The sequence below is a fragment of the Colius striatus genome, chromosome 2, assembly GCF_028858725.1.
Source record: "Colius striatus isolate bColStr4 chromosome 2, bColStr4.1.hap1, whole genome shotgun sequence".
NCBI classification, from domain to species: domain Eukaryota; kingdom Metazoa; phylum Chordata; class Aves; order Coliiformes; family Coliidae; genus Colius; species Colius striatus.
The window spans coordinates 9,586,414-9,609,989 of record NC_084760.1 but is presented as its reverse complement, the minus strand read 5'-3'; the positions used below and the strand labels follow the sequence as shown (position 1 = coordinate 9,609,989).

The following is a 23,576-nucleotide window of genomic DNA, read 5'->3' as shown; positions in this document are numbered from 1 at the left end:
AAGTTATAGAAATGATAAGCCTGAAACACCCAGGGTTTAAACAGTAATTTAGAATCAAGCTGTTCCCAAAGACTTAAACCAACATTTCATAGTATCACAGACTGGTAGGGGTTGGAAGAGACCTTTAGAGATCATCCAGTCCAACCCCCCTGCTCAAGCAGGTCCACCTAGATCAGGTCACACAGGAACGTGTCCAGGTGGGTTTTGAAACCTCCAGAGAAGGAGCCTCCACACCCTCCCTGGGCAGCCTGTGCCAGGGCTCCCTCAGCACTGACATAGTATCTCCTGGATGATCTCTAGAGGTCCCTTCCAACCCCTGGCACTCAGTGATTCTATAAGTTGTCTGCAAAACGTGCAGGTGTGCCACTGTGATCACATAGGGGGTGCTGAGGTTCCCCTGCCTTTCTTTGGTCAGCTGCAGTGTGGTTTTCTGGGTAATTACACAAGCTTATGACAGTGAAGCTCGAGGATTCAAGCTGCTGGGTGATTTTCTGGTGTCATGGTGCAGGACAGCGGTTTTTGTTTAACCCTCTCCAAGGTATCTGGCTTTGCTTCTGAAAGTTATACAGCTGGGACAAATTCACAGAGCATTATTGAAAACAAGGAGCAGGAGGGGAGCAGCACAGAACTGAGCTCAATGCTTTTTCAGCAGGTGATTTTCTCTCATGTGACATCTATATCTTTTTTATCACCATTTGCTTTGAACCTTTTTATGTAAAAATTCTTACTTTGAACCAACAAACTGGTACTTCAAGAATCCATAAATACATTTACTTAAAAGGAAACTGATGGAACTACAATCTCTTTTAATCCTACTTGCTCTGTACTTTTCCACTGGAGAAGCTACTGCAGCACTGTGAAACCTCAGGGAATGCAACTGTGATCTGCGTGTCAGTCCTGGCACAGCAGAATCATGTCAGTACCCAAGCACTTGTTCCTGGCCATGAGAAACACGTGTGTGATTGGGATTTGTGGGCATTTACCACCAGTAAAAGAGTTCAGAAAAACACAGGACACTTACTTTTCAGAATGGCTTTACTCATGTGAAAGAAGAGGCAGCACCTAGCTGATGCCCATCTGAACCCGCGTTGTTTGGATCTGGTTCTTCTGTTCCTCTGGTGTCTTGGTGAGCACACTGACCACAGCCAGGCCATGCACAGCCCCCGGGCAGCCTCAGAGCTGGGGCTTGGGAGCAGAGTGCCACATTTGCCATTCAAAGAGGGAGCTCATCTCTGTCACTTGCAGCCTTTACATTCACAGATGAGGTTTTTGGGTTTGGAGCTTTCTCCCTTATAGATGTTGCTGTTTGGGGAGCACAGGACACACATACAGACAGCAGGTGCCATGCAGATTGCAGCATATTTCACTGTGTAGAATCACAGGATGGTGAGGATTGCATGGGTCTCCCTCTAAAGACCATCATCACCCCCTGCTAAAGCAGCTTTACTTCAGTCACATCATAGAATGTCAAGGGCTGGAGGGGACCTCGAAAGATCATCCAGTCCAACCCCCCTGCCAGTGCAGGACCACCTACAGTAGGTCACACAGGAACTTGTCCAGGTGGGTTTTGAAAGCCTCCAGAGAAGGAGACTCCACAGCTCATCTGGGCAGCCTGTGCCAGTGCTCCCTCACCTCAACAGGGAAGAAGTTTCTCCCCATGTTCAAGTGGAACTTCTTGTGTTCCAGCTTGTGCCTGTTTACCCCCTGTCCTGTCACTAAGCCCATGCTCCTGACATCCGCCCTTTAGGTACTTAGAAGTGTTGATGAAGTTCCCCCTTAAGTCTCTTCTCCAGACTAAACAGCCCCAGTTCCCGCAGCCTTTCCTCATAAGAAAGATGTTCCAGTCCCCTGATCATCTTGGTGGCCCTGTGCTGGACTCTCTCCAGCAGTTTCCTGCCCCTCTTGAGCTGAGGAGCCCAGAACTGGACACAGGACTGCAGATGAGGCCTCAGCAGGGCAGAGGAGAGGGGGAGCAGAACCTGCTGCCCACATTCTTCTTAATGCCCCCCCCCCCCCCCCGAAGACTGTGGATGTTCGTAAGCTTCAGCCAGTGCTTTGCGTGCCTCAGTACAGTCAGTACCGTGCCCCGGCGCGTTTGCTGCCGCCGCCGCGCAGCCGGTGGCACCGCTCCGCCTGCCGCTGCCTTGGCACGGGCGGCGCGGCGGGCCGGGGGCAGCACCCCGCGGCGGTGCGGCCGGTGGGGCTGGGGCCGGGCCCGGCGCTGCCCGCGGCTCCCGCGCTCACCCGCCCTTTCCGCTCACCTCGGCGCAGGCCGCGGGGGACGAGCCCCTCCCTCCGCAGCGCCGACTCGATGGTGAAACGAGGGAGGCGGGCGCTCTATCCAGCCGCGCCGCGCTCTATGGTGCGATGGGAGGAGCGGCGCGGGGAAGGGCTCCGGCGCGGCGCGGGGAAGGGCTCGGGCCCGGCGCTCTCGGCTCTTTCTGCGGGCACCATGTCGCCTCCGAAAGGTGAGAGCCGCACGGAGCGGGGCGCCGCGGGTCAGCACAGCCGAAGAAAGAGGCCGGGCCCGCCCCCGCCAAGACGAAGCGCGCCCCGCGCGCCGGCGGTGCCCGCCGCGCCCCCCACCCCAGCGGGAGTGGAACTGCCCTCCCCGCCGGGGGCTGCGGCGCCGGGCGCCGCCACCGCGGGCGTGGGGGGAAGCGGCTGCGAGGGGGCGCGGGGCCGCGCCGGGGAGGGGCTCTGCCCTCTGCCCCCCGCCCCGCCTTCCCGCTCCGCTCCTGCCGCCTCTGGCGGCCGCGGCTCGGGAGCCCCCGCCGCCCCTCCGGCCGCAGCGAGGCGCGGGCCGGCGCCTGCTGGTGCTCCCGGCTGGGGTCTCCCCTGGGCCACCGCCGGCCCCCCTCAGCCGCAGCCGTGTCCGGGGCCGCGGCTCCTCGGTCACCGCTTCCCGCTCTGAGAGCGCTGGAACGTGGCGCGACGCTGCCGGGGCTCAGCCCGATGTCCCGAGGCCCGGCGGTGCTCGGGCACCCCTTTGCTCCTCGGCTGTGTGCCGCGGGTGGCCCTCCATGCACACGGGTCGCGGGGGGTGTGTGTGTGTGTGGCACGGCGCTGGAGCTCCCGGGCAAGGCAGGCGGCCTGGAACCCTCCGGGAACGCGACGCCTGTCCCGCGGCGGGGGAGCCGCAAGAGGGGACCCTCCGTGCCGTGTGTGTGGGACGGGGTCTGAGGCGCCCATCGCCCCGGCTGCCTTGGGCTGCCGTTCCGAAGAGCGGTCAGATGAGCTGTGGGGATGTGTGGGAGGCCCGCAGTTCATACCCTGAGGCTTTTGGCCCGTCTGGACTCTCTTGCTAGAAATTGTCTCGTTCCAGTGCGATTTACTAAAGCCAGTGGAAAAGTCTGGGAGAGAAACAACAGCTGCTTTCAGTTCTCTTTTTTGTCTAGCTGGTATAAGCTCAGAGTTACCAGCAGATGACTTGGATGCCCCTGCTTCTGCTCCCAGTGCTGCACTGCTGCCCACGCAGACGTGTGAGCCGGGCTGGAGAAATGTTCAGGCTGAAAGCTCACAACAAATAGCTTTTTACAGGATGCTAGAACTGTCTGGTATAGTCACTGGCTTATGTCCTGTCTCATATGGTTGACCCAAGTTTGCAAACTGTTGCTAAATGGGGGCACTTGTTTATTTTTTAAGGAGTGTTTAATATAAGCAGGGATTAAGTTTAGGTTCAGCCCAATAGTGCATAGACTCTAAACTCTTAATGTGTAAAAACATGTTGTGACTGTCATTTCTGTGAGCACTAAAATATCACCAGAAAAGACACTGAAAACCGGACAGGGTTAATTTTGTTCAGTGGTTGTTTTGCCCTTGGTTTCCCACCACCCTTCCCCACAATCCAAACTTAATTTAAAAATGGATTACAGCTCCTAAGTCTCTTTTAAGCAGTTATTAGTCCAAAAACTAATTGGCTCTACCTTTTAAAAGTGGTTACTGACGTGGATAAGATTTTTATCTCTAAGGAAGTAGCTAATTTAACCGATTGCTGCTTCAGGAGGTATTAACTGTACCTTGCAGAAATGTTATGCAATAGAAGACGTGGCTGGCTTGAGGGAAAAAGGAACCAAAACATCGTTTCCCCTGGATTCAGCACTTCATTTCCATATTAAATGAACAAAGCTATTACAAGTCTGCCCGGAGCTTATCTGTTAGCTCTCTCCCTAATCAGCAGAGGAACATAAACTTCTACCAGTTAAAGTAGGTTTCTTTAGGATGTTCAGAACATGCCAGGTAACGCTCAGAGGATGCTGCCCGAAGGAGCAACCTCCACCCATCAGATGCCCTACAGAACAAAGAGTAATTTACCAGTTTGAAAAGTGGTTTTGTGGACCCCCCACATCTGCTGATGCCTCGTGTTGTTGGTCGTGTCTTCATGCAGAGGAGCCCTGCTTGGAGTTACATGCTGTTCTCCTCACTGACACGGATGTGGTCCTGGCTGTCCTCTGACACAGGCATGAGCTGGCGTGGCCTGGCCACATCCGCCCTCTGAAACTCCCAGGCCTTATGGAGAGGGCTGCTCTGTGAAAAACTGCCTCTTGCCAGCTCCCAAATTACACCTCAGAGGAGTTGGTCCAGGGCAAAACTGTTACAGGAATTGCTGCTGTTGTGGGAGTATAGTGGTGGGGAAGAGGGAGGGGATGAAATGTCCTCCTTATATGGCTTGATTTACTTGAATAACCGTACCCTTGGTGTTCTCTATGGTGAGTAGTTTTTCAAGAAAGCCCTTTGTGTGAAGTCACAGAATCACAGAATGGTAGGGGTTGGAAGGGACCTTTAGAGATCATCTAGTCCAACCCCCCCCCGCCAAAGCAGGTCACACAGGAATGTGTCCACATGGGTTTGAAAACCTCCAGAGAAGGAGCCTCCACACCCTCCCTGGGCAGCCTGTGCCAGGGCTCCCTCACCTCAGCAGGCACAGAGTTCTTCCTTATGTTTCAATGGAACGTCTTGTGTTCCCGCTTCATTACATTACCCCTCGTCCTGTCACTGGATACAAAAGAAAAAAGTGCTGCCCCAACCTCCTGACACCCACCCTCTAGATAGTTGTAAATATTAATGAGATCCCCCCTCAGTCTCCTCTTCTTCAGACTAAACAGCCCCAGTTCCCACAGCTTTTCCTCATCAGGAAGATGCTCCAGTCCCCTGATCATCTTGGTGGCCCTGTGCTGGCCTCTCTCCAGCACTTCCCTGTCCCTCTTGAGCTGAGGAGCCCAGAACTGGACACAAGTCCCATCACTGTTCTGAGCAATTTCTGTTCTCTTCTTTTACTAACTTAGGTGGAAAATAAGGCTGAAGTAAATGCTGCCTTATTTACTAAGATTTGTAGGATTGATTCCCTCTGCTGATAGCGAACTTCCTCCCTCTTTGCTTTTACAAGTCTGCCACTGCTCTTTGTGTCAGACTTCAGTACAGCCTGTGGAAAGGATCTGCTGCTAATCCAGAGCAAGCACTTGGTATCAGCTAAGGAGGAAAGCACAGAAAGACTTTTCCATTACTATGAGACAAATATTAGTCTATGACTAGTTTTTCTACAACGAAGGATGATTATGAGGGCAAGAGGACCACAAAGATGATGGAGTGGAGCACTGATGATGAAAGGCTGAGGGAGCTGGGGCTCTTCAGCTTGGAGGAGGCTGAGGGGTGACCTCATTCATGTTTACAAATACACAAAGGGTGGGTGTGAGGAGGATGGAGCCAGGCTGTTCTCAGTGATGGCCAATGATAGGACAAGGGGCAATGGGTACAAGCTGGAACACAAGAGGTTTCAAAGAAACACGAGGAAAAACTTCTCCCCTGTTGAGTTGAGAGCGCACTGGAAGGCGCTGCCCAGATGGGCTGTGGAGTCTCCTTCTCTGGAGGCATTCAAACCCACCTGGATGAGTTCCTGTGTGACCTACTCTGGGTGGTCCTGCTCTGGCAGAGGGGTTGGACTGGATGATCTTTTGAGGTCCCTTCCAGCCCTTGAGATTCTGTGATTTTCAAACACTTGAAGTCCCTCCACAAGGTAATTTGAGCAGAGACTTTAAAATCCAACTTCAGCTCTTCACAGGAGGCGTTCCACAACATTGTAATTACTGTGTGCTGCCACAGTAGTATTGGACACAGCCCTCCAGCTGCACAACACCCTGATTCAGTTCTTAAACTCAAAGGAAGGGCATGCTGAATTGTCATCTCTCTTTTCTTTCAGAAAATGTCAGCTTACTGTTCAAGTTGTACTGCCTGGCCGTGATGACCCTGGTTGCTGCCATGTACACGGTCATGTTGCGGTACACAAGGACGGTGCAGACAGAGCTCTACTTCTCAACCACGGCCGTGTGCATCACTGAAGTGATCAAGTTGTTCTTGAGCGTGGGCATCTTGGCTAGGTAAGTGTGAGAATGCTAATGGGTGTTTTGAAAACCAAGCCTGGCTTCTAACCCTAGATTCTCAGATACTGAAGTACAGATACATTTGAGAACGTGGCTGGATAGCCACGCCAGGGAAGAGTCATTTTACAGTGAGCTACAGCTTGTGAGTCCTCAACTGAAACTGCTTTGTAAACAGCACAATCTAGGTGTGTCCTTTCTGCGTATTTTCTGGTTTTATATGCTTTGGAACAGGTTCAGAATGTCAGCATGGATTGTCTGTGATGGTCTGGGTCTGTTAAAACCTGGGGGTAGATGAAAGCTGGACTGTGAGCCGTTGTCTGGTGGGTTATTTTTAAATTGGAATGCTGCTGCTCATAAATTTTCCCAGCCAGTATTTCTACAGACATTTTGCTCTCTTTCTTAACCTGGGGGATCAATGCTGAGAAGACCATGGTCAGAAAGTTACTATTAGAGCTTCTGTAATCCCAGACTGCTGCAAAGACCCAGAACCTCAGTCCACACATGAGCATTTGAAGTAGGGAGCCCACTGGTCTGCTCGCTGTCTCTCCTCTTGGCTTCCCCATGCTACATCCTTCCTTGGAAGAACCTTTACATGGTGGATTTCCCCAAAGCCTAGCTCTGGCTGTTGTGGCAGAATTTGTTCTTCAAGGGTCTTTGCCTGACTCTTTGTGGCTTTTTGGTCCATCAGAAGGCTATAGGCTGTTTTGTGATGGAGGATCATGAACTCAGGTGCTGTGCTTCAGATTTTGATCAGATCTTTTCTACTGAACATCAAAATGACACTTTTACATGCTTTAGGGACGAGACAGTGTCTGTTTGCTGTGGCAAACTGCCTTTAGAAAAGGCAAAGTGTGAACGGGGGCAAATGTCTGTGTTTCTGTTTGTGCACCCTGGGCTTCTCACCCTGCCAGCACATGATGTTGGCAGAAGTGTCTCTGCTGATGAGGGGTTGTGCTGTGGTTCTCACAGCATTGTGGCCACCATGGATCCTGATCCAGCCTGTTTTGTGGAGGCTACAGCAGCTTGTGTCAAGTCAAGCAGGCAAGGGTGGGCTGAACTTGCCTTTGGTAGTGGCAGAAACTGGTGGATTTCCCAGCCCAGGTGCTGTGTGTGCTGGGATTGCAGCCTCAAACAATCCTGTCCTCTGTGACATTGTCCAGTTTCCCTTTGACCTGTTAGCCCTTACTGTATCTGTGAAATGACTTCTGCAGTATAAGGACTTGGTATCTGAAAAAGTCCTTTTTAATAGCACTTTGTCAGTCTCACTGGATTCTGTCACCTTGTGTTGACAGCATGAATAGTCTTCCTGCCTTCATTTTCATATCTCTGCAGATCTGTATTGTGTCTTCATTTATATTCTAAACTGGGAGTTCCAGTACCCATCCCTACAGCGTTTGCAGTGGTGTTACATCCCATTTGACACGGGATCCAGAGCTCTGTGCAGCATTTGGGATGTGAACGTGCCGTGTGGCCTTGGGCAGAGGGGTGAAGGTGCTGCCATGGTTTAGGTTAGTGGTGGGATTGGCAGTGTGAGGTGAGTGGTTCAACTCAGTGATCTTAAAGGTCTTTTCCAACTGTAATGAGTCTGTGATTTGTCATGTAGCTCATTTCTCTGAACACAGTGAGCCTGGAGCTGGTGCTGTTGGAGAGCTACTCACATCCCTTTCCTGAATGCCCATAACTGGTTTAGAGATGGTTGCTGTGTTTTGAGTTTGCCATTTCCAAAGCTTCTTTCTCATTGATTGACAGAACATTATTTTCCAGTTAAAATGGGATGAGTCAGATGCACTGAGCTGTTTGAAGGTTATGACACCTATTCTGAAGGTTATAACACCTATTCTGATCTGGCCAGATAGTGTTTATTCTCTGTAGCTGAGCGTGATGGGTGCCAGCAGACACTATTCATCAAGCTGTGCTCTCCTCTTCTTAGTAGGATGTCCTATATGCTGGTGGGTGTAGGTGCATGCCTGTGCTGTCCAGGTAACTGAGCTTGTGGTGGTTTAGCCCTGGCTGGGTGCCAGGTGCCCACCAAGTCATTCTCTCACTCCCCCCACTAAACTGGACAGGGAAGAGAGAAATATAACGAGAGGTGTGTGAATTGAGATAAGGACAGGGAGATCTCTCAGCAGTTAGTGTCATGGGCAAAACAGACTCTACTTGGGGAGAAATGGTTTGATTTGTTAATGAACCATCAGAACAGGGAGATGAGAAATAAAGCTGAATCTTAAAACACCTCCCTCCACTCCTCCTCTTCCCAGGACTCTCCCTCCTCTCCCTCAAGCAGTGCAAGGGATGGGGGTTGTGGTCAGTTCATTACAGATGGACTTTGCCGCTGCTGCTTCTCAGGGTGAGGCCTCCTCACACTTCCCACTGTTACACTGTGGGGTCCCTCTCATGGGAGACAGTCCCTCACCAACTTCTCCAGCGTGGCTCCTTCCATGGGCTACAGTTCCTCACAAACTGCTCCAGCATAGGGCCTGCTACGGGGGCAGCTCCTCACACCCTGCCCCAGTGTGGGTCACCCAGCAGGAGAACAGTCCTTCAGGGACAGACTGCTCCAGCCTGAGTCCCTCACAAGGTCACAAGTCCTGACAGCAAACCTGCTCTAGTGTGGGCTCCTCTCTCTCCATGGACTCCCAGCTCCTGCCAGGATCTGGCTCCAGGGTGAGCTTCCCACAGAGTCACAGCCTCCTTCAGGCATCCACCCGCTCCAATGTGGGCTCCTCCACGGGCTGCAAGTGGGTCTGTGCTCCCCAGTGGCCTCCATGGGCTGCAGGGACACAGCTGCCTCACCATGGTCCTCACCACAGGGCACAGGGGAGTCTTTCTTCCAGGGCCTAAGCACCCTCCTCCCTCTCCTTCTCCACTGACCTTGGTGTCTGCAGAGATGTTCTCACATTCTCCCTCCCTGTTGCTGCTGCAGTTTAGCAACTGCCCAGCAACTTCTCAAATACATTATTGGCAGAGGTGTTACCTCAGTCACTAACTGGCCAGGCCTGGGTCAGCTGTGGATCCATCTTAGAACTGACTGGCATTAGCCCTGTCAGCTACAGGGGAAGCTTCTGGCAGCTAAAGCCACCCCTGTAGCTTCCCCCACTACCAAAACCTGACCCAGGCAAGACCACTACAGAGCTGTTTCTCAAATGGCAAAAGATCCGGTGAGTTCTGCTCGATGTAGTGAGAGACAACTCTCACTATCAAAACTTTGCTTTTGGATGTCACATATAATTGAACATAATCAGCAAAAGTTGCCAATTTCCTAGTAATCTCCCAGTTTAGATCACTTAACAAATGTGCTGAACAGCATAAATTCCAGCGTAGTTTCCTTCAGTGCCTCCTTTACAGCTTCCTCCGATTTTAAAGTCCTAGCCAATTTGTCTCACCCCAGGCAAGTTGGCTTTGTAGTTTACCAACCATCTGGAAGACAGCATACAATCTGGTTTTCCTGTTCAGCAGGATGCATTGGGGTGGGTACCTTTTCTTTCTGAAGCAGCCAGCGCTGATGACTGCAATCTCCAGGATACTGCAGCATGGCTCCGGCATTGTTCCGGCTTCAGGGTTTGTTTTCTAACACATCCTTACGCTGCGCCTTCACTGTGTTTGCTTTTAAGGTTTCTCCCATGAATAAATGCCAAAAGATAGGCAAAAGAGAAGTTTATGATAGTTTAAGCTGTGCTCATTGTTTACTCAGCCATTCTCTTGACTTCTCGTATTTATGTGAGTCCGGTTGGCTCTGTGGGAGTTCTGATGTCGTGGTCTAACCCCAGCCAGCAACTGAGCACCATGCAGCTGCACACTCATAACCCTTTCCCTCAGTGGGATGGGGGAGAGCATCAGAGGAGTAAAAGTGAGACAACTCATTGAGATAAAGACAGTGTTGTAGGTAAAGCAAAAGCCACACACACGAGCAAAGCAAACCAAGGAATTCATTCCCTGCTTCCCCTCAGCAGGCTCTCTGCAGGACAGCAGGGCTCCATCACACCTAATGCTGACTTGGAAAGACAAACCCCATGACTCTGAATGTCCTTCCCTTTCCTCCTCCTTCCTTCAATTCATATACTGGGCATGACATACTAAGGTATGGAATAGCCCTTGGGCTAGTTGGGGTCAGCTGTCCCGGCCATGCCCAACCCCTCGGCTTCTTGTGCCCCCCCAGCCCATCATCTGTCAGGGCAGGGTGAGAAACAGACAGGCTTTGATGCTGCACAAGCACTGCTCAGCAATAATCAAAACATCCCTGTGTGTTCAACACTGTTTCTAGCACAAATCCAAACCACAGCCCTGTACCAGCTACTAGGAAGAAAATTAACTCTGCTCCAGCCCAGACCAGCACGGTTCTCTGCATTCTTAGGTGGGCCATGTAGCTTAGCAATGGATGAAGAAAAGGATACTTCAGCTTTTCTAAGAAACAGGTGTTTCTGTAACAAAACTGGTTGTCATTAGAATCACAGAATCATAGAATGGTAGGGGTTGGAAGGGACCTTTAGAGATTATCTAGTCCAACCCCCCTGCAGAAGCAGGGTCACCTAGATCAGGTCACATAGGAACGTGTCCAGGTGGGTCTTGAAGACCTCCAAGGAAGGAGCCTCCACAACCCCTCTGGGCGTGTGGAAGGGATGCTTGACGTACCATGTTATAACAATATTGACATAATGAACATGATTAACATCTCTCAGTAGAGTCCAGAGAACCATTCAAGCCAAATTAAGCAGCAAGTCTGGCTCTCTGGACTCCTCTGACTGCAGTAGGACCTAACACACACATATTTCACACATGCCAGAAGTTAAAGGCCCAAATCTGTGTCTCAGAATGTGACTGGACTTACAGAGCTTCCTGAGATGAACCTGGAGCACAGAGTTAAGGGGTTGATCAGGAACGGAATGGAAAATATGTGGAAACACGATGGTAAATGAAGGAGCCTGGGGCATAGAGTGACAGCTTTGATAATTGCTAATAAGAGTTTGGGGCAGGTAGGTGACACGCATTTGTTGGGACATGGGTGAAATGTGGGGAATTGGGATCCTGGAGCACTGAGGGACATTTGTTTGTATGCATGTGTAATGGCAGCAATGAAAATGGAGTGTGCAGTTTGAGAGCAATGCAGGTTGCGAGTGGAGATGCCTGCGGGAGGGGACGGGACTCAGTTTGGATGTTGGTACTTGTCAGTAGAAAAATGAGAGAAGAATGGTAAAGGGGAATGTAAGACTCAAGGAGAGCTGGGAAGGGAACTGGAAGACTTGAGTAGCAGCGATGAGGAAGCAAGAAATGTCAGCCTGATGTACAAATGATGCAGGAGAACTATCAGTGCAGAGGTCAGCTTCAATCAGCTGTGGAGCAGGCTGAAGGGGAGAACCAGAAGGAGCACCCCCGTGTACCACAATGCCTGCAGTTGCACAGAGAAGATGTGGGAAGCCTGATCTAGGTCGACTTGCTTTAGCAGGGGAGTTGGACCTGATGATCTTTACTGGTCCTTCCAAGCCCTACCAGCCTGTGATTCTGTGAACCTGCAGTGTGATGGGCAGAGGCACCCAGACTGGTCTGAGGAATGGCAGCTATGGCCCAGTTTAAATTGGATCTGCAAAGTCACAGGCATTTGACATCACACAGAAACATTAGTACCCCTCAAAAAAAAAGGGGCAGAGCGGGATGACAGCCATCTGTCCTGCTGCAGTGACTTACTCACTGTTGACAGTGTTCATGGTTGTTGTTTACTCTAGTACACATTAATGCATCTAACCTCCTGCTTCCAGAATGCCTCCTTCACCCTCAGGGCTTTCTACTTTTTTATAACCTCACTGTTTTTTCCCAGTTAGTTTTTCTTTCTTGAGCAGAAGGTACAACTGATAGTTGAGAACACATTTTCAGCCTTCCCAAAGGATTCATTGATTTGATTTCTGCTTTCGAAGAGCAGAAGAGCCCCCAGTTCTATTCATGTTTTATTTTGCAGGGAAACTGGCAGCCCAGCAAGGTTAATAACATCTTTGAAAGAAAATGTATTTGGAAGTGTTACAGAACTGCTCAAATTAAGTGTTCCATCTGTGGTGTATGCTGTTCAAAACAACATGGCATTTGTGGCCCTTAGCAACTTGGATGCAGCTGTCTACCAGGTAACCTTTGTCTGTCAGTACCTGCTCTGTAAATACCCGTCTCTTGGCTGTTTGGGAAGGCGAGGTGCTCACAGCCCCCTCTTCAGCCTCAGCTTTCAAAGCCAGAGGATGCTTTGTTCCGTCAGAGCACAGCCTCTGTGGCAGCACGCTGCCTTTCTGAGCTGGCCCGCTCCCTGCTGGAGTCACTGCACGTCCCCTTTCATCTAACTGGCAGTGGTATGAAACCCCAGGGATCCGTAGGAAATGGATTGATGTCAAATTGATATCTAAAGGGTGGGTGTCAGGAGGTTGGTTTTCTGTAGTGGCTAGTGACAGGACAAGGGGTAATGGGATGAAGCTGGAACACAAAAAGTTCCACTTAAACATAAGAAAAAACTATTTCACTGTGAGTTGAGAGAGCCCTGGCACAGGCTGCCCAGAGGGGTTGTGGAGGCTCCTTCCTTAGAGGTCTTCAAGACCCACCTGAACATGTTTCTGTGTGACCTGATCTAGGTGACCCTGCTCCTGCAGGGAGGTTGGACTAGATGATCTCTAAAGGTCCTTTCCAACCCCTGATTCATAGATTCTATGATTCTATGAAATGTTGTCGTTCTGCAGTTGAACTCTGTATTTCATTTCCTTATTTTGGAGGAGTTTATAGTACCACATGCTCTGTACTATATTGCTGTCCTTTTTTAGGTGATGTACCAGCTGAAGATCCCTTGTACAGCTTTGTGTACTGTCCTGATGCTAAGCCGTACCCTTAGTAAGTTGCAGTGGTTCTCTGTCTTCATGCTGTGTGGTGGCGTTTGCCTTGTGCAGTGGGAGCCTGCTCAGGCTACCAAAGTACAGGTAAGGCTTTACGTTTTGCCACTTCACAAGGAAGAATAAACTTGCTATATGCTTTGTCTTTCACTTCCCAGCACCTGACATTGAGGTGAGGTCTCCCTACAGCAATATCTGTTTCCAGTTTCCAGCCACTTCATGAAACCACTAGTTTGAGTTTGCTTTCAACTCTCTCCTACGCCAGTTCAAGCAGGCTCCTGGTATTGCTCCAGCTTCCCTTGTTGGAAAGGCAACAGATTGTTACAATTAGTATAAATTACTAACAGTCATCATCATCATCATGAGTCTAAGGCAGCTTTGTAGGAGTAGCTGAGTGATACATTGTTTCCAGCAGTTGGCCTTGGCATCCTTGGGATTGTTGGAGCAGAGAACTTGGAATGGAAACACTTTGCTGTACTCAAGGAAGTAGCTCTGGAAATGCTGCCTGTCGATTCCTACACACTTTTTAAACCAACTGTTGGTGTTGCAGGTGGAGCAGAACCCGTGGCTGGGCTTTGGAGCCATCACCATCGCCGTGTTCTGCTCAGGATTTGCAGGTACAGTAGTGTTTCTTTACATGGCTCACATCAAAAGGACTGGAGAGCTCAGGATGTTTAAACCAGAACATTCTGCATTAGTTCCCTGTGTTTGGAGATTCGAAGATACAAAAGGACTTGATCCCCTTCCCCTTGCAGTACTTATGACAGGTTCCTGACGTGGTTTATTCTGGTTGTCAAGCTGATGGCTGGGAGCACGTACTATTGGTTTGACACGATGTCATTTAGAAAGCTGCTTTGCACGTGGGAGTGTCTTCCAAAATGCTTAGAATAACCCTGTAGGGAACATCCATTACAGAGTCAGTGCAATTCATTAATGTACATCAGTTTTCTAAAGCTGGCTTTACAGTGACTAGCTGGTGATCACAGGAGATGTGGCTTTTTCATAAGGGGAATTGAACTCCTCACTCAGTTCTTGCCCTAGCTGAGCTCTGAATACACATTGCCATAGTCCTGTAGGTGGTAAACCTGAGATGCAGAGGCAGCATGAGTAAGGCAGAGAGGAAGATGAGTAGCAGGAAGCTTACATAAACTGCCTGGTGGATTTTTGGTTTGGTTTAGTTTTGTTCTTCAACCAGCATTTCCCTTCAGACTAGTTTTTCTCTGGCTTCTGCAGAAGAACAGAACTTAAGGACATGTGAGCTGGTGCTCAGAAATAAAGAAGTACAATTTCCTACGCAATTTGCAATTTGGCTCTCAGGGGTGTATTTCCCTGGCTGTAAACTGGACTCTTCCCCCTCCCTCTAAGAAAACATGGCACTATCTCTCACCTTTAGTACCATACAGTCCTGCACGAATCACTGTGTGCTGAGCATGCACGCTTGTTGCCTCTGGAAAACCTGGCTGGCAGGAGAGGAAAGGAGGAAGGTGTCATTCTTGGTTGTTTGGTGTCTTTTCAGTGAAATGGGCACTTGGAAGCAGAAATGCTAAATCAGACTGTGTAAAGCACAATCAGCTTTTCCTGGAAGGTTATAAATTTACTCATTTCAATAGATGCTTCTGAGCCAAGCGAGTTCTTTTAAGCACTGCAGTCGTTAACAATACCAGTTGTTTGTTGATGCTATTGTTTAGACTTCAAAAATGCATATTCATAGGAAATAATATCATATTTCCTTGTTGGTTTTTTTCTTATTTGAACCCTTGAAATAGAAATCTGCTCTTTAATTTATTCCCCATAAATATTCACTGTGGTGTATGAAGTGAGAAATTGCATTTCTCAGGAATTTAAGAGTAGCAAGATCTAACACAGGCTCAGGGGTTTCAGGAGGAGTGTGTGCCTGGGGCTTCTAACCTCAGCTCTCTTCTCTGTGCCACTTTTGAGAAAAGTATGTGGAACTGACATATATGTGCTGCCATTCAGCGGGATCTCGACTGGCTGGAGAGTTGGGCAGAGAAGAACCTCATGAGGTTTAACAAGGTCAAGTGCAGAATCCTGCATCTGGGAAGGAACAACCCCATGCACCAGTACATGCTGGGGATTGACCTGCTGGAGAGCAGCTCTGCAGAGAGAGACCTGGGAGTGCTGGTTGATAACAAAGTAGCCATATGCTAGCAACGTGCCCTCCTGGCCAAGAAAGCCAATGGCAACCTGGGATGCACCAAGAAGAGTGTGGCCAGCAGGTTGAGGGAGGTTCTGCTCCCCCTCTCCTCTGCCCTGCTGAGGCCTCATCTGGAGTCCTGTGTCCAATTGTGGGCTCCTCAGCTCAAGAGGGACAGGGAATTGCTGGAGAGAGTCCAGTGCAGGGCCACCAAGATGATCAGGGGACTGGAGCATCTTCCTTATAGAATCACAGAATGGTAGGGCTGCAGGAACTGGGGCTGTTTAGTCTGCAGAAGAGGAGACTGAGGGGAGATCTCATTAACACTTAGAAGTATTTCTTCTGTTGTCTCAAGTGACAGGACAAGGGGTAATGGACAGAAACTGGAACACAAAAAGTTCCATTTAAACATAAGGAAAAACTGTTTCCCTGTTGAGGTGAGGGAGCCCTGGCACAGGCTGCCCAGAGGGGTTGTGGAGGCTCCTTCTCTGGAGGTCTTCAAAACCCACTTGAACACGTTCCTGTGTGACCTGATCTAGGTAAACCTGCTTCTGCAGGGGGGTTGGACTAGATGATCTCTGAAAGTCCCTTCCAACCCCTGCCATCTTGTTATTATTATATGAAGGATCCTGGGTGACATTAATCAGCAATAAACTTTAAGGGCTTGCAGCAGGAGGCCATGGAAGAGGCTGAGAAGATCTGTGTCCTGCTGCTGCTCCGTAGGTTTGGAAATGCTGAGGGATTCCCACGATAAGCAGAGCCCTGACATGACAGCCACAGCCTTGTCAGCCTCTTAGTCTGACACAGCCCTTCCCTGTACAACAATGGAAAAGTATCTGAGGGGTTTCAGTAATGCAGAGCATAAAAGTGATGCTCAGCAGCGTGGTACTGAACAAGAGCTTCACATTAAAATGAATTCCATTTCCTCTCAACCAATCTGTAGTTTCAATCAGCAGAAGGCATCGGTTTTGCTTTGCCCTTGTAATCCCCTGAAGCTGTGGTTACAGAACACCACTCCTCTGCCAAGTATTCTGCAAGCACAAGGCTCCCAAGGAATTTTCAGCCTCAGTGCTGATGTAATTTAGTCCCACCCTGTGTTTTTAGGTTTTTTATTGCCAGGTATCCCCAGTGAAGGAGAAAAGAATGAGTCCTGCATCACACTGAAATACACAAATAGCGTGTGAGGGATGGGAGCTTTAATGGTGTAGAGTTGTACAGAAGAGACTTCTGCACAGAAGCACGGCAAATCCAACAGAAACGAGCAGGAGTTTCAGTTGTGAGTGAGGATTGTTACAACCACCATGCAGAGAAAGAGAAGCTGGTTTGGATGTTCTGTACCCGTTGCAATGCTCCTGTTGCGGAAGAGATGCGTCAGCAGGATGTGTGGTTGGGTCCTGGGTGTGGGCAGCTTCTGTGGCTATGAAGTCTGCAGGATGAGATGATTCCAGTAGTCCTGTCTGGCTCTAAACCCTCAGAACCAGGAGTTGTTTGGGATGACACTTGGTCCTGCTGAAATCCTTTTCTTGTCTTTTTCTTTTGTCTTTAGGAGTTTATTTTGAGAAGGTCTTAAAGAGTTCAGACACCTCCTTGTGGGTGAGGAATATCCAGATGTACTTATCTGGGATTGTGGTGACTTTATTTGGCGTGTACATGTCAGATGGAGCCCAAGTTCTTGAGAAGGGGTTTTTCTATGGCTACACGTGCTCCGTCTGGTTTGTAATCCGTAAGTACCTTGTGGGTTTAGGGTCTTGTTTTGCTTTTTAAGCCAAGACTAAACTTGGGAGGAATAACCCCATGCACCAGGACAGGCTGGGAATTGACCTGCTGGAGAGCAGCTCTGCAGAGAGACACCTGGGAGTCTTGACTGATAATAAACTAACCATGAGCCAGCAATGTGCCCTCGTGGCCAAGAAGGCCAATGGCAGCCTGGGATGCAGCAAGAAGAGTGTGAGCAGTAGGTCAAGGGAGGTTCTGCTCCCCCTCTCCTCTGCCCTGGTGAGGCCTCATCTGGAGTCCTGTGTCCAGTTCTGGGCTCCTCAGCCCAAGAGAGACAGAGAACCGCTGGAGAGAGTCCAGCACAGGGCCACCAAGATGATCAGGGGACTGGAGCATCTTCCTTATGAGGAAAGGCTGCAGGAACTGGGGCTGTTTAGTCTGGAGGAGACTGAGGGGGGGATCTCATTAATAGTTACAAGTATTTGAAAGGTGGATGTCAAGAGGATGGGACAACACTTTTTTTTGTAGTCTTCAATGACAGGACAAAGGGTAATGGACAAAAGCTGGAACACACAAAGTTCCACCTCTTTCCTGTTGAGGTGAGGGAGCCCTGGCACAGGCTGCCCAGGGAGGGTGTGGAGGCTCCTTCCTTGGAGGTTTTCAAGACCCACCTGGACACGTTCCCATGTGACCTGATCTAGGTGGGACCTGCTTTAGCAGCTGGGTTGGACTGGATGATCTTTAGAGGTCCCTTCCAACCCCTACCATTGTGTGATTCTGTGAAGACACAATTGCTGGAAGCTACACATTTCAGCCTGACACACTGGTTGGTTTTAGTGTTTTGAGGGATTTTATTTTAAAGTATCTTTTTTTTTCTGGCACCTGTTCACTTGTTCAATTTGAAATGGTGCTGGAACAGCAGTAGTGTAAATAACTGAGTAGTGAGCAGGTCATTTCTAGATCTCTCGTGTCTGACCTACTTGATGCCTTGCAGATGTCCTGTTGTGCTGAGCACTGTGTTAAGCTGGGTGACGTAGCCCCTACAGGGAGTACACCAGTGGGGTAAAGTGCGTCATCTCAGGAGTAACCTACTGCACCTTTCCTAACAGAAACATGTTGTCTGCTTTCCAGTTCTGGCCAGTGTAGGTGGCCTCTACACCTCAGTGGTTGTTAAGTACACAGATAACATTATGAAAGGCTTCTCTGCAGCAGCAGCCATCCTTCTTTCTACTGTGGCATCAGTTATCCTCTTCGGCCTCCAGATAAGTAAGTGCCTTTTTGCCTTTGCCATAGGTGCATGCTTCCCTCCTTTGTATCTGGCTTTAATGTGGGCTCCCCCAGGGCTCCTGTGCACTCAGGTGTCATCTGTGGTGTCACATGAGGTACCTGCTGGCTCTCTGCAGCCAGCATTTGCTCCCTCAGAGGCATTCCAGAGCCTCAGCCAGAGAGTTCAGGTAGCTTTAGCCACAAGTGGCTTTGTGATGCCCTTGGGCGTGTGATGGAGCTGTTTACCTCACACTGCTGTCCAGAAGTTACTGTTTCCTGTTGGGTTTAGTGCAGGCAATGCCAAATTAATTCCTTAGCTATTTCTGCAAGGGTTTTACACATCCCTGTGAGGTTATACCCACTGCTGCCTGAACTTTTACCTTCCCTCTTTGCTGTGGACACCACCACGTTAGAGCAAGGCAAACAGCAGCTGGACTCATGAATGATGGGGTGATTATGTTTGAGAAGAAACAGCAGATTGCTTTGGGCCCTTCTGCAACTACAAAAGGGTTTTCTCCCTCTTGGATTCTGGGTCTGATACTGTACCCAGTAGCTCCTGTTCAGTCCTGCACTGTTTAGTTTTGGGTGTGCTTTATTTTCCTGCCATACTCCAGAGATGGTACAGGGTAATGGGGGTAAAACAAGCTTCCTGATGCATCAGTGAGATGGAACTTAAGGAAAGTTTGCATAAGGAGTTGGACTAGATGACCTCTAAAGGTCCCTTCCAACCCCTACTGTTCTGTGATTCTGTGGCTCATCAGTGATGAAGAAGAGCACCTTAAATCCAGTGATGAAAAACACAGCTCCTTTTTCAAACTCACTTGGCAGAACTTTTTCTTGATGGTTGCCACAGCTCTGACCTGGACTGGTGACTTTCTTTCTGTGAAAGCCTCTGTGATTCAGGTATCATAATTTACAGAGCTTTGTCTTCTAAAGGTTTCTTCTTATACAGAAGTGTTTAAACTTCTCCTTTATCGCCTTTCAGCTGTTACCTTCTCCCTGGGTGCAATCCTGGTGTGTATTTCCATTTCTCTCTACGGATTACCTCGACAAGACACCACCACAATCCAGCCCTCAGAGACAAAGAGCTCAAAAGAGAGGCTTGCTGCTGTGTGACCTTGTCTGTACAAATGGACACATGGACTTTGAGAAACCCTTCCTATTTTAATAAAACTTAGCCTGAAGCTAGTCATGGAACAGTTTAAGGGGGATGGATGGACTGAGAGCAGCACTTAGTTCTGTCTGACACGGGGAAGTTTCCAGTGGCAGAGGCTGCGTTACTGCCAAGGAGCTGGATGGGCATTCTCCTGAAGGTACTTACTCACCTCAGCCAACCACGAGTCTCACAAGGAAAGCAGGATGAAGGAACTGAACACTCACTTGTATATAATGTATATAATGGAGGGAAATTGGTTCTTTGCATATTTGATAAACTGTCTTGCCCTCTGAGGGCAGAAATGCCTCAAAGCTTCATAAAAATCTACTAAAAAGAGCAATTTGCTGCCAGTGTTTTCTCTACAACTAGCTGGCAGTTTGGTTAACAACACAGACTTTCTCTTCTAGGTAACAGATACGAGAGGAAGAGAGTCCTTCTGTTTTTATGATTAATCAATACTATTTTCCCCCTCCATGCAATGAAGCCTCACATGTCCTAACACCAGAATAACCTGTCCCACCAGAAATAACCATGTTTGAAATATCACTTACCTAGAAGTCAGTATAAGTGGCACTTGCAGTTTGATTTTAAAAGTCAGACAGAAAGGCTGGTGTTCCTCCAAAGTTGCAGATTTTCTTATGCTTTCCCAGGGATTTTTAAGCCTGCTGTAGCTGGTAGAGGGATCCTTCTATGCTGTGTGTTCTGTCAAACCCCAGCTGCACGGGGGAAGGTTCACACGTGCTCTTAGATTGCTGGCTGAAGTATCAATGAGTCAAATCAAAGTGACAACTAGATTTTTATCGGGATGTTTTCTCTCTAATTGTTTTTGTGCAGAGAGAAGGATGCCTGAAAGGTGTTGATTTAATTTATGAGTGCTAGCTGTACAATCCCAGCCTCCTCCCTCGTTTTCTGAGGCCTTCCAGCAAATGCAACTCAGCATTGAGGGAAAACAAACTCGGGTGCGTTTGGGCAACGTTTACTTTCAAGGTGAGGTCAAAAAAGTGACTAAGTTGCTGTCTTAGCCCGATTCCACCTGTTACACACAGCAGTAACAACCATGCTTCAGTTGTGTTCCAGGGGAAGAGGATGCTCTCCCCTCTGCCTTTTGCCAGCTGCTGTGTGCACTTCACCACTGTGCCAACCCTGGCTTTGGTGGGGGTGGGTTCTGTCAGGCACTTCAGAGGCTGGAGCAGCAGTGGGATGGCTGCAGCTGACTGCAGTTCCTGTTGCAGCAGCTGGGCAGCAAACCCTGGTCGTCACATCAGCATGGCAGGAAGGGGTGAGGAACAGGCTGGGAGAAAACAAAGGTGACAACCCACCCCCTTCCCCCACCACCCCCAGGGCTGTGCCGTGTGTGCAGGGGAGCGTGCACACCCCCCAGAGCAGGCACCTTAGCACAGACCCACAGCACAGGAGTTACAGTCTCTTGAAGTCCTCTGACTGAGAGCTGTGGCAGCCTCATCACATTTGGGTGACAGGTGTAATACCCAGGAGTTCCATCCCACTGGCCAGAACCAGGCGCGTGGCGTGGAAGAGGCAGAGCCGTGCCTGCAAGACAAGAGCTGCCCTCAGCTGGAGCTGTCAGGGGGGAGGGAAACAGGGCAGGAGCATCCAGCCCAGCCTAGCTTAAGAGAAAAAACAAAGAGAAAAAGAGAGGGCATGCCTGCAAGAGCTAGAAATGACTGCAAAGTGACCATCTTCCACACCCCACACACCTGCAGCACGGGGTCTTACAGCTGGAGGATGCTGCCAGAAGCCCCCCTCTCCCTCTGCCTGGGCTAGAGGCTGTCCAGCAGCTCTGGCCTCTTTAAAACATTTCACTCTGCCTTGTTAATGTCTTTGCTGTTACGTGGCTGGCTGAAAGGGCTTTATCAACCTTGCTCCAAACCCAAGCTGTTCTTGAAAGCTGCCCCACTGTGAGGTACTTAGAAGTATTTTTTTTCTTAGAGGATAAGGAACTGACATTTTCCCTGTAGTTTGGACTTAGGTCTTTCTTCCCAGGAATGCATGGCATCATCCTGGAAGGCAGGAATACCTGCAGCATCTAAGCTCAGCTACATAGCACAGCTCCATCAGTTCCACTGAATTGTTTTCCCCCCCCACAACAGAGCTCAACACTTCCTACCACCATCAGCCAGGTAACTGGTTTTGAAACAGACAAACTGAGAAAGGAAGAAAGGCCATGTAATTACTACATATTTTGCTGAGCAGTTAAGGGGTCAAACATTGCCTGGGAGATCAGTAGAAACTAAAGTGTATCTATGTGGAACCTCTCATTAAGAGGTGTCAGCCTCAGTGCTGTAGCTGGAAAGGCAGCACAGACAGCTTGGCATCTGTAGGTAGGAAGAGGGAGATGCAGTTACTTCCTAATTCTCTGTCTTCCCACATAACCACTAAATGACACCATCAGAAGGTAACCAACAGGTGAAATGCTGGAAAGGAAAAGTAACGAGAAGCAAAGGTGTTTGGGGTTGGAGCAGGTTTGGCTGTGGTGTGGAGCAATCTGTTTTCAGGCTGAGCAGCAGCCCTTGATTACCCAGCAGAGCCCTCCTGCTGCCTCAGCAGCACCCAGAGGTCACAGCTGGGCTGGGGAAGCCCCTGTGGGTCACTGCTGTGGGTCCCCCCACAACAAGCCATGGACCCTGCAGGGCCATGCTGAGCCATACCTGGGCTACCTCCGGGGCGCTGCCTTTCACAGGAAGGGCTTTGTGTGCCACAGCTGCCAGGTGGCTGAAACAGAAATAGGGGGTGAGACCAGGAAGTCTCCTGACAAAAAAACACCAGAGCTGTGGGCTACAGAAAGCAGCAGAACTGGAAGAGCTGCAGCTGCAGCGTGGCAGAGACTGTTCCATCCAGCAGCCTCTCCCAGCTGTCAGAGGGAGGGCTTGCTTGCTGTGCTTTCTGTAGCCTGCATGCTGGCAGCACCTGCCTTCAACAACATAATGTCCATAAAATAGCCCCCAAAACAATCTCTGTGCTCCCCCACCCCAAAGCTGCTCTTGAAAGATCCTCGAGAGCCTGCCTTGTCATTCCCAAGGTACATGACTCCTTACAGCATTTTCCTTCACTCATTAAAGCCTTCCCCACTCACAGGCCCTACAGCTTCCTTCAGCCCGTCTGCTCCAGTGTTTCAGTGCCATGAGGTGAGGCGGGTGCCTGTGGGGACATCCCCCACGGAGGTCCCATCCCTGACTTACAGCCAGAGTGTGCTTTGGCTATCACAACACAAGACTCGGGAAGCTCAGTGCTTAGAAGGGGGTTGGACAAAAATTTCCTAGCTGAAATTTTGGGGGCATGTTACCAGCTGAATTCTCTTTTCGACAGGATGAGCCCAGCATGGTTTGGGGTTCAGTCACTGGGTTAGAGCCAAGTGGTTCTTTTTTTCCTCTTGTATTATTTTCTGAGGAGGCTCCTGGCTCCTCTGTTCCTTGTTCCAGCCTTGATCTCTACTATTTGCATATTATTTGCTATCCTACTTTATACCTTTCCTGCCCCAGTGAGACTGTCCCACAAATGTACATCTTCCCCTGACTTTTACTCTTCCAAGCAGTGCAGATGTGAGGGCTGCAGAGCCAGATCAGGAAGAGCTGTCCTTACCTCAGTGTGAGGAGGTAGCTGACAATGTGCTTGGGTTGCAGATCCTGAGAAGATCTATACAGGACCTCATCATACCTGTGAAGAAAGAGAAGGATTGTTTGTTGTAAGGTGTACTCGGATCTAAGGCTCATCATACTTGGAAGTCAGAACAAACACAGCCACAACTGCAGGATCAACAAAATCTTCTGAGCCAGACCTAAGCCACGTTATTAGCACACCATTGATTGTTTCTCCTCTTTCACTTATTATTGAAGGAGATTACATCTGCTCCCCATCACACAGCCACTTTAGATGGCACAGCTAAGAGGCAGCAAGGCTACAGCAAAGAGAACACAGGAGCTATATTTGCTCCTGGAACATTTATGTCTGGTTTTACATTTCGACATTAACACTAAGCTCCTAGGAGCAAAACATGTGTGTTAAATAAACAAAGCAGTCAAATAGTCCCTTAGAGGATG

At 49.5% G+C, this 23,576-nt stretch overlaps 2 protein-coding genes across 4 annotated transcripts in view; one reads left to right on the top strand and one right to left on the bottom strand.

Annotated features, from left to right (window-relative positions):
• Nucleotides 1-2,348: 2,348 nt before the first annotated feature.
• Nucleotides 2,349-19,872, top strand: SLC35A1 (solute carrier family 35 member A1). Its single transcript, XM_061989435.1, has 8 exons — nucleotides 2,349-2,468; nucleotides 6,197-6,374; nucleotides 12,325-12,484; nucleotides 13,163-13,315; nucleotides 13,779-13,845; nucleotides 16,930-17,106; nucleotides 18,231-18,365; nucleotides 19,351-19,872. Exons 1-8 carry the CDS (start codon nucleotides 2,360-2,362, stop codon nucleotides 19,479-19,481), a joined length of 1,110 nt encoding a protein of 369 aa, XP_061845419.1. The 5' UTR covers nucleotides 2,349-2,359; the 3' UTR covers nucleotides 19,482-19,872.
• A 1,015-nt stretch (nucleotides 19,873-20,887) lies between these two features.
• Nucleotides 20,888-23,576, bottom strand: part of RARS2 (arginyl-tRNA synthetase 2, mitochondrial) — a 37,693-nt gene continuing 35,004 nt past the window's right edge. For 2 of the 3 annotated variants that reach the window (XM_061989432.1, XM_061989433.1), the window contains 3 exons: nucleotides 23,119-23,193; nucleotides 22,188-22,251; nucleotides 20,888-21,083 (listed from right to left, as the gene is read on the bottom strand). In XM_061989432.1, coding sequence (XP_061845416.1) covers nucleotides 20,913-21,083; nucleotides 22,188-22,251; nucleotides 23,119-23,193 — 310 coding nt within the window. In that variant the 3' untranslated portion in view covers nucleotides 20,888-20,912. The remainder of the gene's footprint in view (nucleotides 21,084-22,187; nucleotides 22,252-23,118; nucleotides 23,194-23,576) is intronic. The other variant, XM_061989434.1, reaches the window with a different exon arrangement.